The 14637-nt window shown below is 45.8% G+C and overlaps 1 protein-coding gene and 1 long non-coding RNA gene across 3 annotated transcripts in view; one reads left to right on the top strand and one right to left on the bottom strand.

Annotated features, from left to right (window-relative positions):
* Positions 1-974: 974 nt before the first annotated feature.
* On the bottom strand, positions 975-5470 carry LOC117364980. Of its 2 annotated transcripts, XR_004540338.1 has the most exons (3): positions 5311-5470; positions 3454-3712; positions 975-2229 (listed from the first exon to the last, which is right to left on the bottom strand). It is a non-coding gene; the product is annotated as an uncharacterized LOC117364980 (long non-coding RNA). The 2 variants fall into 2 exon arrangements; XR_004540337.1 differs by lacking the exon at positions 975-2229 and having other exon boundaries at positions 3443-3712.
* Positions 5471-5483: 13 nt separating this feature from the next.
* Positions 5484-14637, top strand: part of INO80B (INO80 complex subunit B) — a 41974-nt gene continuing 32820 nt past the window's right edge. Inside the window, exons 1-2 of the mRNA XM_033954746.1 lie at positions 5484-5613; positions 6115-6310. Of these exons, the coding sequence (XP_033810637.1) occupies positions 5586-5613; positions 6115-6310 (224 nt within the window). The 5' untranslated portion in view covers positions 5484-5585. The remainder of the gene's footprint in view (positions 5614-6114; positions 6311-14637) is intronic.

Here is a 14637-nt window from a genome sequence, read left to right as displayed (position 1 = left end):
ATTCTTTTTAAGATGGGTCACTGTAGGGGCACAAGCCCCTACTATACATAACAGGTGCTTTACAGAGTTTGCCAACTTGTACCAGGGGTATTGTGAATACTTATTGTACCCCATCCCCAGGATAGTTTTTAGTGGCTGCAAGGCAATTACAAGATTAGATAATTGCCCTGTAAAACCCTAAATGGGGGTGAAGTACAAATAAAACAAAATTAACCTCGGCCACCAGTGACTAAAATAGCAGGAGGAAATAAACTAATTAGGATTCAAGGAAAATAGAAAAGTATATTTTATTTTCTTATGTAAAATTCAAATTTAGGGAAATTCAATCTCTTGAATTTCCCTAAACAGTTTCAGGGAATTACAATAGCATTTTCAACTTAGGTTTTATGTTTTTACAGGGAATCCTAAAAATACAAAACTAATTCTCTCAGTAAAGAAAATCTGAATCAGATAAGTACTTTTCTAAAGGTTTTCTATTAAATATAGCTCTCTCAACTCTGAGGCCCAAAGATATTAAAAGTATCTTTGATTCTTTCTGGTGTATTTCTCCTGTAGGTCCTGTTATCTGTCTTGCGGAGGGTACCTGCTTGATAGTAGTCATCTGATACCTACTGACCTATCTTAAATAAATCAATAAAGCAAAACCCTATGTCTTTTTTAATGAAGCAAATATTTAAATGTATTTCTTTTCGTCAATAATTTGTACTTCTGGCCATAACTACTGTATTTTTCACACCATAAGATGCACTTTTTTCTCCCCAAAAAAGTGGGTGGAAATAAGGGTCTGTCTTATGAAGCGAATATACCACCCCCCCCCCCCCGGGTGGTACCTTTAAGTTGTGGAGGTTGGTGGACAGCTGCCTGCTGATTGTTGGGGCCCGTGGCGCACAAGCGTGCTAATGCCTGGGCCTGCAACACTTCCTAATTGTGCCGGTCATTGGTGCTTCGCTGGACGGCTGCCTGCTGTTCACCGGCATGTTGGGGCCAGTGGCGCCACAAGCTGCGTGGGCACATGCCACTTCTGAATCCGCTTAGAACCGCAAGGCACAAGCGGAATAGAAATCACTAATGTAATGTAATGAATAGCTGCCTCAGTTCTTGCTAGCTCCTCATGAGAACTGAGGCAGACATTCAGAAGTGGTGCACCCACGCAGCAGCACGCTTGTACGCTGCTGGCCCCGACAGGCCAGTAATCAGCAGGCAGCCCTCTAGCAAAGCACCAGCAACCAGCAAAATTTGGAAGTTTTGCTTGGCCCAGGCATTAGCACACTTGTGCACCGTGGGCCCCAACAATCAGCAGGCAGTTGTCCACCGATCTCCACAATTTAAAGGTACTTCCGGGGGGCTGGGACGGAATTTAAAGGTGTCGGGTATATATTACTATACAATTTGGTTCAGAATGGGGTTTTTTCTTGGTTTCCTTCTCTAAATCTGGGGTGCGTCTTTGGTGAGGTGTGTCTTATAAAGCGAAAAATACGGTAATTAAAATAAATAGATAATTAAGGGATCCCTAAACTGAACCACCCTCAGCAATTACAAATCATCAAAGCAGTCAAAAAGAATCCCAAATATTTCTTTTAAATATAGTCTCAGGTATTAAATAAGACTGTTCTAATTAATTCAAGAGACAATCTTAGTATTCAGTCTTTCAAATGAATTAATATTTTCAAATTTGAAAAAGGCTTTTCAAACTTCTGTATATATCACCAAATATATATACCGTATTTCCTTATAACAGAAGGAAGGGAGAAGCCAAGTCACCTTGGTCCTTTTAATATTTGGCACAATACAAAGAGTACTCCCTTAAAATTCTCTTGAACAGAAGCTGAGTTGCTTTTACTTCAGGCTAAGAAGTAGAACTTAAACATATATCAGCTTCCTTTAACAGACAATGAAAAGGTTACTTAAAGGTGTGTTAAATTACCAGTATGTGGTTTCAATTTTAACGGAAACTGAAATCATTGATCAAAACACTTAGTTAACAGTCCTGAATTATCTAGTTCTTTTTGACTTTACTTCCTTTTTTCTTGCAGTGGACTGTGCTGGAGGAATATCTTCTTGGAATCACATCCTCAATACCAGAGTACTTGCAGCAATCTTACTTCCCTTTAGGGACCCAAGCATACCACTCACATAGCACACCCAGAACAAAATGGCCCTGCTGGGCAGGGTTCCAAACACTGATCTATGAATGCAGGTCAGCCAAGTTGTCTTTAGCAGAACCGAAACCTGTGAAACATGATGGATGTCAGTGGACAGCTGCCGTGGTCATCCAGGTTATAACATGAGAAAAAAACTGCAACAAACATTAGCTTTTAGAGATATCTTATGTCCAGGGAAAATACCTAAACTAAACTAAAACTTTTTTTTTTTTTTTTCAAAATCTTTATTCATTTTATAATTTACATCAAGTGTACAATAAAATCAAACAATTATAGTACATCATCACTTGAAAATTCTTCAGTAACAAATATCTAAGAAATTTAATCCTCACCCTCCTCCCTTATTCAGATACTATACATCATATATAAATTAACATATTTATTATACTTATACTTATGTATATTTAAACTATCATAACCCACCCACCCCCCACACTTCCAAAAAAAATGTTCATATAAGGGAAAAGAATAAACAAAAAATATTAATCATTATAATAGCTTATTACTGGCCTCCATACATCCTCAAATATACCGGGTCTTCAACCAAAGGAAGCTCGATGCGGTTAACAATAAATAAATAAAAAATATATAAAGTAAACTGAAATACAAGAGTTAGTTTTCAAAATGTTTAGCAAATAAAAAAGTTCTTAGAAATTTACAGAAGGCGGATTGAGAGGTGGGGAGGCGGTTTCTGTGAGGGTGGGGATGGGGAGTAACCTCTGTTACATGTTTGCTGAGTGGCATAAGAACACAGCTTGCTCAGCCTAACTCCTGATTTGCTCTGTCCTGGGGAAGGGGAGGTAATTGTGGGGGGTTGGTTTGGATAGGGCTTGTTGGGGGTAGATGGGGCACGGGGCAAGGGAATGGGGGGGGGAGTTGGGTCGGGAAGGGAAACAAACCTACCTATTGTTGTACGTGTTTTCTCTGGCTTGTTGTGCTACTTGTTTCCTGTGTTTGCTTGTTTGTTGTACAACAATTAAAAACAATTTACACTACAAGTTTACAGAAGAGTTGGAAGGAACTGGGACACCTCAAAATTAGGGGAAGTTCATTCCAAAGTTGGGGAAATTTAAACACCAGAGAGCTGCTAAAATTCTTAACTCCTTGAATTCCTTTCCTAGAAGGAAAAGAAAGTTTAAATCTATACTAAATGTTGCTGGCTGTGGAAAGTGATTTGCAAAGGATATGTATGTTTTATTGTAATTTGCACAGAACTGTTGGATGTTGTGGGTAATAAATCTTTTAAATAAATACATAGAAATAAAACAAAAACAAAGGAATAAGGTAATACCTTTTTAATTTTCTATAACTCAATGCATTTTATGATTAGCTTTTGAAGGTAACCCCTTCTTCAGATCTGAAGTGTTCAAAGCTTGTGCAGATGAGGGCAGAGATGGGGCAGGATAAGGATGGAGATAGATCACGTGAGGACGAGGACAAATTTGTCCCTATGCCATTCTCTAGTGTGGATTATCATCTGAGAAAGGCCAACCTGATTTAAAAAAAAATATCTGTCCTAGTCCATCACTCCCAGCTTTGCATAGGGCATCCTAGAAAAGAAAGAAAAATAAATATTAAATTCAGACAGCAGAAGTACAGTAGAAATGTCCTCATATAAATATTGTCGGATATCTAGTTAACTACACAAATGACTAATAAATGCCAAATTCAGCTTCCATTTATTTATTTTATAAATTTCTATACTGTTTACAACTAAATGGTTAACAAACGGCCTCTTTTACAAAGGCGCGCTGGTGGCTGCGCTAATGGCCCCGAAGCCCATAGAGATTTAAAGGGCTTCCGGGCTGTTGCTGCGCGGCAGCCACTAGCGCTGCTTTGTAAAAGAGGCCGAAAATGTACAGACATAATCTAAATGTTTGTCTTAAGAATTTAAGTTGACCAATGATAGCTTGTCAATATAAACAATGAAAAGCACTTCTGCTGTTTTTGTAATTTTGACAAATGCTGATGACGATGTTGCATGAGAAAGATTCCTCATCTAAATGTTGTGCTTCCATAACCCTTTCCAATTCTTATTAGTTTACATTCTGTTTTGGTTTGACTTCATGAGCACATTTGCAGATGAGGTGTTATAATGAGTCCCACAGATGGGAAACTCTACTTTATCTTAAAATCTCTCATAGGCTTTCTTAAAGTGTTGTCATGTAAGAATATGATGAACTTAAGAAACTCAGGGTCAGATTCTGTAATGGATGCCTAAAAAGACAGGAGCCTAAAGTTAGGTGCCTATTGCATGTCAATCACACTTAGGCACCCATTACAGAATCACGCTTAGCAGCACTTAACTTAAAACTTAGGCACCTATAATATAGGCCAGAGTTTTAAAAGCCTACATTATAGGTGCCTAAAACCTTTAGAGAGCCGCACCCAAGTGTTTCTCCACCCCTAAACACATCTACTTTGATGTTAGGCGCTGCTAGGCTCTAATCTTTTGTAGCATTGTGCTTAAGAAGGTAGGCGCCTATCACACAATTAAATTTTTTTTTTTCAATTATTAGCTTGTTTCAGCTCATAATTGAAGCCAATTTACTAATTAAGGGCTCCTTTAACTAAATCACAGAGCTTTTTACTGCAGGCTGGTGAGGTAAGTGATCCAACACAGGAGGCAGGCGGGGGTGGGTCAGAGCCAGCTCAAAAAATTATTCGTGATTTTTCCCTATTTGCGGGCTGGCTCTGCCCTCTAACCCCCGCGAACATTGAGGGTCTGCTGTATTTGTCTATTTTTCTATAGTTGTTACTGGTGATATTGCATATCTTAAAGTCAACTGTCTTGACCTCTTTGAAAACCCCCCAAATATAAATGATAATACAGTGTGCATACAGTGTGCTTTGTGGGTTTTTTAAATTTTATGGCTACCATTATGAATTAATAAGATATTGTGTGTATATGAAAATGAATGGAAGAAATTGGGGGCGTGGCTAGGGCGGGGTTGGGGGCGTGTCTGAAAAAATCAGTAGATGTCCCGTTTTGATGAAAAAAAAAAAAATGGTCACGTTAGTGGACTCATGCTGCCACTCTTCCTCCAGGAAGCTACAGTACTACAAACACGGGAATTCAACAAGGTGAAGCCACCCCAAAGTATTAACGTCCCCCTGCTACGAGAGAAGCAGGCGCTCGACCACTTACAGGCGATTCTCTCCCGTGTGGTGTTGCTTCTTCCCTCTCAAGCGACTGGCCCGGCATCTATTCCTCATCCTGAAACTCCCCCGCCCCCCAGCCCTACCTTCCAAGCCATCCGTGACCTGCTTCGCAGCTTGCTTTCTGCAGCCTCCCGCCGCCCAACCTAACCCGATGTCTTTTCCCCGCCCTGGACGGAAACAGGAAGTTGCTTCAGAGGTGGGTGGGAAAGACGTTACGTTTAAGGCGGCGGGTCGCCGGAGAAGGAAGACTGCGGGACGGTTATGGGTGACCTGAAAGATAAGTTTGAAGGTAGGTGGTGGGGATGGGAGAGTTTCAGGATGACGGAGAGAGCTGCCAGGCTGCGCACTGGAGAGAATTGAAGGGGAACGGTAGGCCGTTTATGAAGGTGTGTGAGCGCGAGAGCTACTAGACGTACCTTTGCTTGGTAATGGATGGGATGGGGTGAGGTTAGGGGTTGTTTTGGGATTGGATTGGATCTACAGAGGGATGAACAAACTCAAGGAGGCAAACCTCAGAATTTAAAGCTACTGGAAAACTCCATGTCTGTTAAAACCCTGTTAGTGTTTGATTTTAAAATGCAAATGATTTAAATATTCTAGGAAATTAAAAAAAATATATATATATTTGAAGCGAAAACTGAAAATCCACGCCTGACTGGTTTTCTGATCTGCTGCAACAGCTCTCGTGTTGAAAGATCTATCCTAATAACTATAATATGTGCATTGCCAGATGGTGCTAAGGATTGGTGGCTTTTCCTATGGAGTCCTCACATTTGCCTTCTTTTCATAGGAACTGACTTTGAACTGAGCACACATGGGTCTCATAAGAAAAAACATAAGAAGCACAAGAAACATAAGAAGAAGCATCATCAGGAGGAGCCTAGCCATGGCTTTCCACCAGAGACTTTGGAGTCTGATTCTGGTCTTCCAAAACCTCAGCTGAAACTTAAAATTAAATTGGGTGGACAGATTCTGGGTACTAAAAGGTAAGGGCAAAGGTCTGCTTTATTTCTGCAAGACTTACTGCTAGTCTTGACTTGATTAATTAACCCTTTCAGGACCATAAGGATCGTAGGCCAATTTTTGTGGTTTTGACGACATTTTTATGGTAAAAAGGGCTTGCAGATGCCAAAAAATTGATTTTTTTTGTGAAATATCATTATTTTTTAAAAAAAAAAATCACACTTCTGGCTTATGGACAGTGTGGCAAGTGAATCTTCTCGTCAATCTCGCAACGACGCTAATGAATGAATGTCGGAACCAGTTTGTTTACATAAAGGCAGTATCATATGGAATCCGTACATATCAAATTTAGAACTGTAGACTATCCCAATCAAAATTTATAGGATTTTAAAGTTATGGGACAAATATGTCCCTTGGTCCTGAAAGGGTTTTAATAAAGTAGAATACTACCCATCATAACCAACTATCAAAGCAGTTTATAATCTAATCTGAAAAGCAAACAAAATAGATAACCTACCTGAACAGCAGTCCAAAGAGAGCAAAAAATTGGCTTTTTCAAGACATCCCACATTCTTGCCTAGTGGTGACATCTTTCTATCTAAATGAAGAAATAGTGCTTCCTACTTTGTGTATAAAGTCCCTTTGAAATCCTTACTAGAAAACCCTTCTTTCACACTCTGCTGTAAATAAGCTCTTGTCTGCTGCTTTAAAACCAAATCGTTTTTGGAAATTACCTTTTTTTTCCCTTTGATCCTAATAAACCTGGTATTCCATTTGCATAAAGGACTTTAGCAAATTGGTTTGCATGTGTACAGTTCTTCTGTGAACAAGTGGATGTTTTCTCAGCTCTAAAGTGTTATTGAATTAAAGCTACTAAAGCGATAATGACTTTCTTAAAGCCTGCCTTGCTGAATACCATTTGCAAAGCAGCTACCTGCTCTTCTCTTCATACTTTTATTGCAGACCCCAGCACAGGTGAGTGCCTCTGGTCAAGCGGTTCTGGCCAGTCTGTTCCTGTTGGCTGGTGGCTCTCTGTGTGGGCTGCTTCAAGGACTTAAGACAATACAAAACTGAAAAGGAGCCTTAAGTTTGCAGATCACATACTTGTGTGCCTAAAAGGTCCTGCTTGTTGGATGGAGATAGCAGTGTTGCTCAAGTCTATAACTGGTATTTTCTGTGGATAGCAGGATTGCTAAAGGATACAGTCCATGCCTCCTTTCCAAGAGTTGCTTATTTTTAGCCTTGAAATCAACTGAAGAGCATATAGGAAAGGCCACAGATGCTCAGAACTTTACACTAAGTTCTGAACTCTGGGACAGCAGCTCATCCTGGTGTCATCTGTGCACTATCAATCCTGCTGTGTAAGGAAAACACCTGTTGTAGGTGAGTGACATTGTTTTAGTGCTAAAATTGAATTCTTAGGTTTGAAGGGATCTGAAAGTGAATGTGGGGAGGGGATTATTAATGGATGTAGGGATGCTGAGAAATGGCTGCACTCATAATCGCATACACACACACAAAAAAAAAAATCAATCTGCTGCAATATCACAACTACAAAAAATATAAATGTCATTTCTTGTACAATCCCATTCTATTCCTGGACAGGTGGATTATGCATCTATAATTGCTAGGCAGCTTGTAGGTAGCATCATTTACAATACATCATGTTTTCAGTCTCTTCTCTCCTCTCCTACCTCAGGACTCCAGGACTCCAGTTGCATTCCTATAAGCTAGACAGTAGAAGCTTGTCTTTTCTGCTCATGTTTATTTTTCTTTAAACTCAAGTCTTTTTGTTCGCGCTTCATACCTTTATATCGCAGAGGTTCCCCGTGGGGACAGCTCTGACTGCGGGAGATTGTAGAATTTGTGGAAAGTCTGTTTCTAGAGGGTCGGTTGCCTGGCAGTGCACCCTCTGGACAGCCTGCACTTTTGAATCAGGGCTCAGGCACTATTCCCTTGGGAATTTGCTCACCCCAAGTTCGTCTGCTAGTGGGTCTGAGTGCAGGCTCCATGGAGGCATGTCTGGGATCAGGGCTGACAGTGTTCCTCCACCAGGTCTTACACATGGGGGTGTCCAGTGGTGGTGGAGGTCTCCGGCCCTTGGTGTGGGGCTGGAGGGGCAATCAGAAGACCAGCAGTCCAGTTTGCATTCTTATTGAGATAGAGGATCTTCCTGTAAGCTGTTTTCAGCTCCCTTATGGCAGTTTCCAGCACCACATTGCACAGTGAGTATAGGGCCTGTTTCAGTGATTTTGGGGAGTCTTCAAAAGTGTTTTTTGGGCAGTTTGGGAGTGAGCTCTACCCCCAGCCCTAAAATCCAATAATCGCTGTGTTCTTGGGGGGGGAGTGGGGGGGTGCAGAAAAAAGAAGATCCGTCTATGCTGTCAGTGCCTTGACTGCTAGAGTTCTTTCAGGATAGGTTGGTGAAGGGACTGACTGTCTTAGGGTTCAGATTGTTGGTCTCTCCTATCTGGGTCCTAAGCCTCATCCGGACATTGTCTGGTTTCTGTGAGGTGTGCTGAGTCTTCTCTGCTCTGTTCAGTGGTGTACCAAGGGGGGGGGGCATAACTCACTTGTCCAGGAATAGAGTGTGGATTTACAAGAAAGAAGATTAGCAAAGGTAAGAACCTAATCTTTTGAAGTGTCTCCATAGGTGGCCCGTCACTAGTGACTACAAGCAGCTTTGTTTTACATGCTGTAAAGTGCTGCCAGGATATATACTTGAGGCTTTTTTCTCCACTTAAGTGTGATTCCTATAGTCGCTAATGACAGACCGCCTACAAGACTCTTATTACATTTATATTTTTTGTAGTTGGACTCTATATATACCATGTAAAGCACAGTTACTTACCGTAACAGGTGTTATCCAGGGACAGCAGGCAGATATTCTTTATGCATGGGTGACGTCACTGACGGAGCCCCGGTACGGACCTTTTTAACTAGAAAGTTCTAGTTGGCCGCACCGCGTATGCGCGAGTGCCTTCCCGCCCGACGGAGGAGTGCGTGGTCCCCAGTTAAGATAAGCCAGCTAAGAAGCCAACCCGGGGAGGTGGGTGGGACGTAAGAATATCTGCCTGCTGTCCCTGGATAACACCTGTTATGGTAAGTAACTGTGCTTTATCCCAGGACAAGCAGGCAGCATATTCTTTACGCATGGGTGACCTCCAAGCTAACAGAGAGGGAGGAGGGATGGTTGGCCATTAGGAAAATAAATTTTGTAACACAGATTGGCCGAAGTGTCCATCCCGTCTGGAGAAGGCATCCAGACAGTAGTGAGTAGTGAACGTGTGAACTGAGGACCAAGTGGCAGCCTTGCAGATTTCCTCGATGGGCGTGGAACAGAGGAAAGCCACAGAAGCAGCCATAGCTCTGACCCTGTGGGCCGTGACAGCACCTTCCAGTGAGAGACTGGCCCGAGCATAACAGAACGCAATACAGGCAGCAAGCCAATTGGAAAGTGTCCGTTTAGAGACAGGACAACCTAGACGGTTAGGTTCGAAGGTCAGAAAGAGCTGAGGGGACGAGCGGTGAGCCCTGGTACGGTCAAGGTAGTATGCCAGGGCACGCTTACAATCCAGCGTGTGCAACGCCTGTTCCCCAGGATGAGAATGGGGTTTAGGGAAAAAGACAGGCAACACAATGGACTGGTTGAGGTGAAAAGCCGAGACCACCTTGGGAAGGAATTTAGGATGGGTACGCAGAACCACCTTGTCATGGTGAAAAACAGTGAACGGTGGATCGGCGACCAGTGCATGCAACTCACTAACCCTCCTGGCAGAGGTGATGGCGATGAGAAAAAGCACCTTCCATGTTAGAAGTTTGAGCGAAGTTGTGGCAAGAGGCTCAAAAGGGGGTTTCATGAGAGCTGATAAAACCACATTCAGGTCCCAGACGACAGGAGGAGGCTTCAGAGGTGGTTTGACATTGAAGAGGCCTCTCATGAACCGGGAAACCAGTGGATGAGCCGTGAGAGGTTTTCCGAGGATAGGCTCATGAAACGCAGTGATGGCACTGAGGTGAACTCTGATTGAGGTAGACTTGAGGCCAGCGTCGGACAGAGAGAGCAAATAGTCCAGTACAGTTTCCACCGCTAATGAGGTGGGATCGTGATGATGCAGTAGACACCAAGAGGAGAACCTGGTCCACTTCTGGTGGTAACATTGGAGGGTAGCCGGTTTCCTGGAGGCATCCAAAATGCGACGGACAGGCTGAGACAGATTCTCTGGAGAGGTCAGCCCGAGAGAAACCAAGCTGTCAGGTGGAGCGAAGACAGATTGGGATGCAGTAGAGACTGACGTTGCTGCGTAAGTAGAGTAGGAAACACAGGAAGAGGAATGGGCTCCCTGGAGCTGAGCTGAAGCAGGAGGGAGAACCAGTGTTGGCGAGGCCATCGAGGAGCGATGAGAATCATGGTGGCCCTGTCCCTGCGGAGTTTGGATAACGTCCGCAACATCAGAGGTAGTGGAGGAAAGGCATAGAGGAACCAATCCGTCCAGTCGAGCAGGAATGCATCTGGGGTCAGACGATGAGGAGAGAAGAGTCTGGAACAGAACTGGGGCAGCTGATGGTTGTGAGGTGCTGCAAAGAGGTCCACCTGCGGGGTGCCCCAGCGAGCAAAAATGGAGTGGAGTGTTGGAGGGTCCAGAGTCCACTCGTGAGGTTGAAGGATGCGGCTGAGATTGTCGGCCAGGGAGTTCTGTTCGCCCTGGATATAGACAGCCTTGAGGGCCGTGGCCCAGGTCCAGATGCGGAGAGCCTCCTGACAAAGGAGGCGAGATCCGGTGCCGCCTTGCTTGTTTATGTAGTACATGGCGACTTGGTTGTCTGTGCACAGGAGAAGAACCTGAGGGTAGAGAAGGTGCTGGAAGGCCTTGAGAGCATAGAACATGGCCCGGAGTTCCAGGAAATTGATGTGATGTTGACGCTCCTGAGGAGTCCAGAGTCCCTGGGTGCGTAGATCTCCTAGGTGAGCTCCCCACGCATAGGGGGAGGCATCCGTGGTTATGATCATGGAGTGAGGGGGCAGATGAAAGAGTAGACCCCTGGAAAGATTTGAGGAGTTCAACCACCATTGAAGAGATTGTTGAAGAGACGATGTCACAGAGATGGGATGAGAAAGAAGATCCATGATCTGTGACCATTGGTTGGCAAGAGTCCATTGGGGTGTCCTGAGGTGGAGTCGTGCCAGAGGCAGCACATGTACCGTCGAGGCCATGTGGCCCAGGTGGACCATCATCTGTCGGGCTGGAATGGCGTGATGAAGGAGCACCCGACGACAGAGGCGGAGCAGGGTCCGTTGACGATCAGAGGGGAGAAACGCCCTCATTAGTGTGGTGTCGAGAACTGCTCCAATGAACTGAAGTCGCTGAGTAGGAAGCAGATGCGACTTGGGGTAGTTGATCTCGAATCCCAGGAGATGGAGGAGAGAGATGGTGTGATGAGTGGCTTGTAGCGCAAGTGGCGATGTAGGTGCTTTCACCAACCAATCGTCCAAGTAGGGGAACACCTGGAGGTTGTGAGACCTGAGGAAGGCCGCCACCACAATAAGGCACTTGGTGAATACCCTGGGCGATGAAGCAAGGCCAAAAGGTTGCACTTTGTACTGATAGTGACAGTGTTGTATCTGAAACCGTAGGTAGCGACGTGAAGTCGGATTGATTGGGATGTGAGTGTAGGCCTCTTTGAGGTCCAGGGAACATAGCCAGTCGTGTTGAGAGAGAAGAGAGTACAGCGTGGCAAGGGAGAGCATTCTGAACTTCTCCTTGACCAGACACTTGTTGAGGTCCCTGAGATCGAGGATGGGACGAAGGTCTCCTGTCTTCTTGGGAACCAGGAAGTAGCGGGAGTAGAATCCCTGACCCCTTTGGGCCTGAGGCACCTCTTCGATGGCATTGAGAAGAAGGAGGGATTGGACCTCCCTCAGGAGGAGGGGGGTTTGGGAGGAGTGAGAAGCAGACTCTACGGGAGGATTGTCCGGCGGAAGAGTCTGGAAGTTGAGAGAGTAGCCGTGGCGGATGATGAGGACCCATTGGTCTGATGTGATGGCCTCCCAACGGCTGAGGAAGATGTGGAGACGTCCTCCGATTGGTTGAGGAAGAGGCAACGAGGGAGGAAGACTGGCTATGCCCTGGAGAGAGGAGTCAAAAGGGCTGAGAAGGTTTCGAAGGAGGGAGAGGCTTGGCAGGTTGATTAGACTGAGAGCGAGCCTGAGTGTGCTGATGTTGTTGACGGGGCCGCCGAGGTTGCTGAGAAGGCGGATTGAGGGGTCTGACAGAGAACCTGCATTGGTACGAGGACTGTGGTCTGTAGGGGCGAGCAGGTGGAACCTTTTTCTTAGGTTTAACAAGGGTGTCCCATCTGGTCTCATGGGCAGAGAGCTTCTGGGTGGTTGAATCTAAGGACTCCCCAAAAAGTTCATCCCCAAGACAGGGAGCGTTGGCTAGGCGGTCTTGGTGGTTGATGTCCAAATCAGATACCCTCAACCAGGCCAGGCGGCGCATGGCAACGGCCATGGCAGATGCACGGGAGGTAAGCTCAAAGGAATCATAGATAGAGCGCACCATAAATTTCCGCAGTTGAAGGAGGCTGGAAATTTGCTGCTGGAAGAGCGGAACTTTGCGTTCTGGGATGTATTTTTGAAGGGCGGACAGCTGTTGTACTAGGTGTTTCATGTAAAAAGAGAAATGAAAGGTGTAATTGTTCGGCCTGTTGGCCAGCATTGCGTTTTGATAAAGGCGCTTGCCAAACTTGTCCATCGTTTTGCCTTCTCTGCCAGGAGGGGTGGAGGCATAAACACTGGAGCCCTGAGTTTTCTTTAAGGTAGATTCAACCAGGAGAGACTCATGGGGCAGCTGAGGTTTGTCAAAACCCGGGATCGGGATGACCCTGTAAAGGCTATCCAGCTTCCGGGGGGCCCCGGGGACGGTGAGTGGGTTTTCCCAATTTTTATAAAAAGTTTCCCGCAGTATGTCATGCACGGGTAACTTGAGAAACTCCTTGGGAGGCTGTTCAAAATCCAAGGCCTCCAGAAAGGCCTGGGATTTTTTGGAGTCAGACTCGAGAGGGATAGAGAGAGCCGCTGACATCTCCCTGAGGAACCTTGAGAAGGAGGATTGCTCAGGCTTAGAGGTGGTATCGGGGGCTGAGGGCTCTTCGTCCGACGACGATGCATCCTCCTCGGTACCGGGAGGGGAGTCTTCCCATAAGTTCGGGTCCCTGACATAAGTGTGCGCATGCCGAGATATCGGGGTGGAAGGCTCAGTATGGTGTGTCTTAGACAGAGACTTGCCAGAGCGCATCGAGATATTACCGGGAGAGGAAGATCGGTGCTGGTCTCGGTCCCGGGAAGAACGGTGCCAGTCTCGGTCCAGGGAGGACTGGTGCCCAGCCTGGTACCGAGGAGGATCGGCATCAGCGTGGGTATGACCTACGGGATGGGCACAAAGGTGTTCAGCCGAGAGAATCGGCATGGAGGAGTTCAGTGGTACCGATGGAGTGGATACCGGTTGGACGGCGCGAGGCTCGGGCCAGTCTGGCACCGAAAGGAGCGGTGCCAGGAGGGTCGGTAACAGGTGCTGGAGTTGTTGCTGCAGCTGATCCTGTAATTTGTCTTGGAGGATGGTCGCGATGCGGTCATCCAGGGGTTGCACCGGAACCGCTTTTTTCTGCTTCGGTTCCTTAGTTGCCGCTCCACGCCCCGGCGATGAGGAGGCCGATGACGAGGCACTCACCGAGATCGGGGCGGAGCGTTTCTGGGGTCGGCGTGAAGCCGGTAGGGTCGGTGTCGCCACTGTGGCCGGAGGGCGCTCAAGGGATGTGGAAGGCTTCTTAGCCGGCTTACCTGGCGCCAGCGACGCCGATGAGGGATCGGGCGTCGTCGAAGTGGTGGGTGCCGATTTTGGCGGTACTGTAGTCGACGCAATCGGTTCCATAGCAGATGCGGTGCCGAAGAGGATGTTCTGCTGGATTTGTCGATTCTTTAGAGTGCGTTTTTTAAGAGTGGCACAGCGGGTGCAGGAGTCCGCCCGATGCTCAGGACCCAAACACTGTAGGCACCAATTGTGTGGGTCAGTGAGGGAGATCGGGCGTGCACACCGCTGGCACTTCTTAAAACCCGGCTGCGGGGGCATGAATGGAAAAACGGCCTCCGCAAAATCAAACCCGGAGGCCTGTATGGTGACAACAGGCCCCGCCGGGGCTGGATCGAAAGAAAGTACAAAAGAAACAAAATTTTTTTTTTTTTTTAAATGAAAACAAGAGAGAACCCGAAGGCAAGGGAAGAAAAAATAAGAGAAATTCGCGAGCGGGAAGGCAAAAAGTAGATTTTTCAACGGCCGTTGAAAACACATGC

Source organism: Geotrypetes seraphini, chromosome 1 (genome assembly GCF_902459505.1).
Source record: "Geotrypetes seraphini chromosome 1, aGeoSer1.1, whole genome shotgun sequence".
Lineage (NCBI taxonomy): Eukaryota > Metazoa > Chordata > Amphibia > Gymnophiona > Dermophiidae > Geotrypetes > Geotrypetes seraphini.
This window is presented reverse-complemented; position numbering and strand designations above follow the sequence as displayed.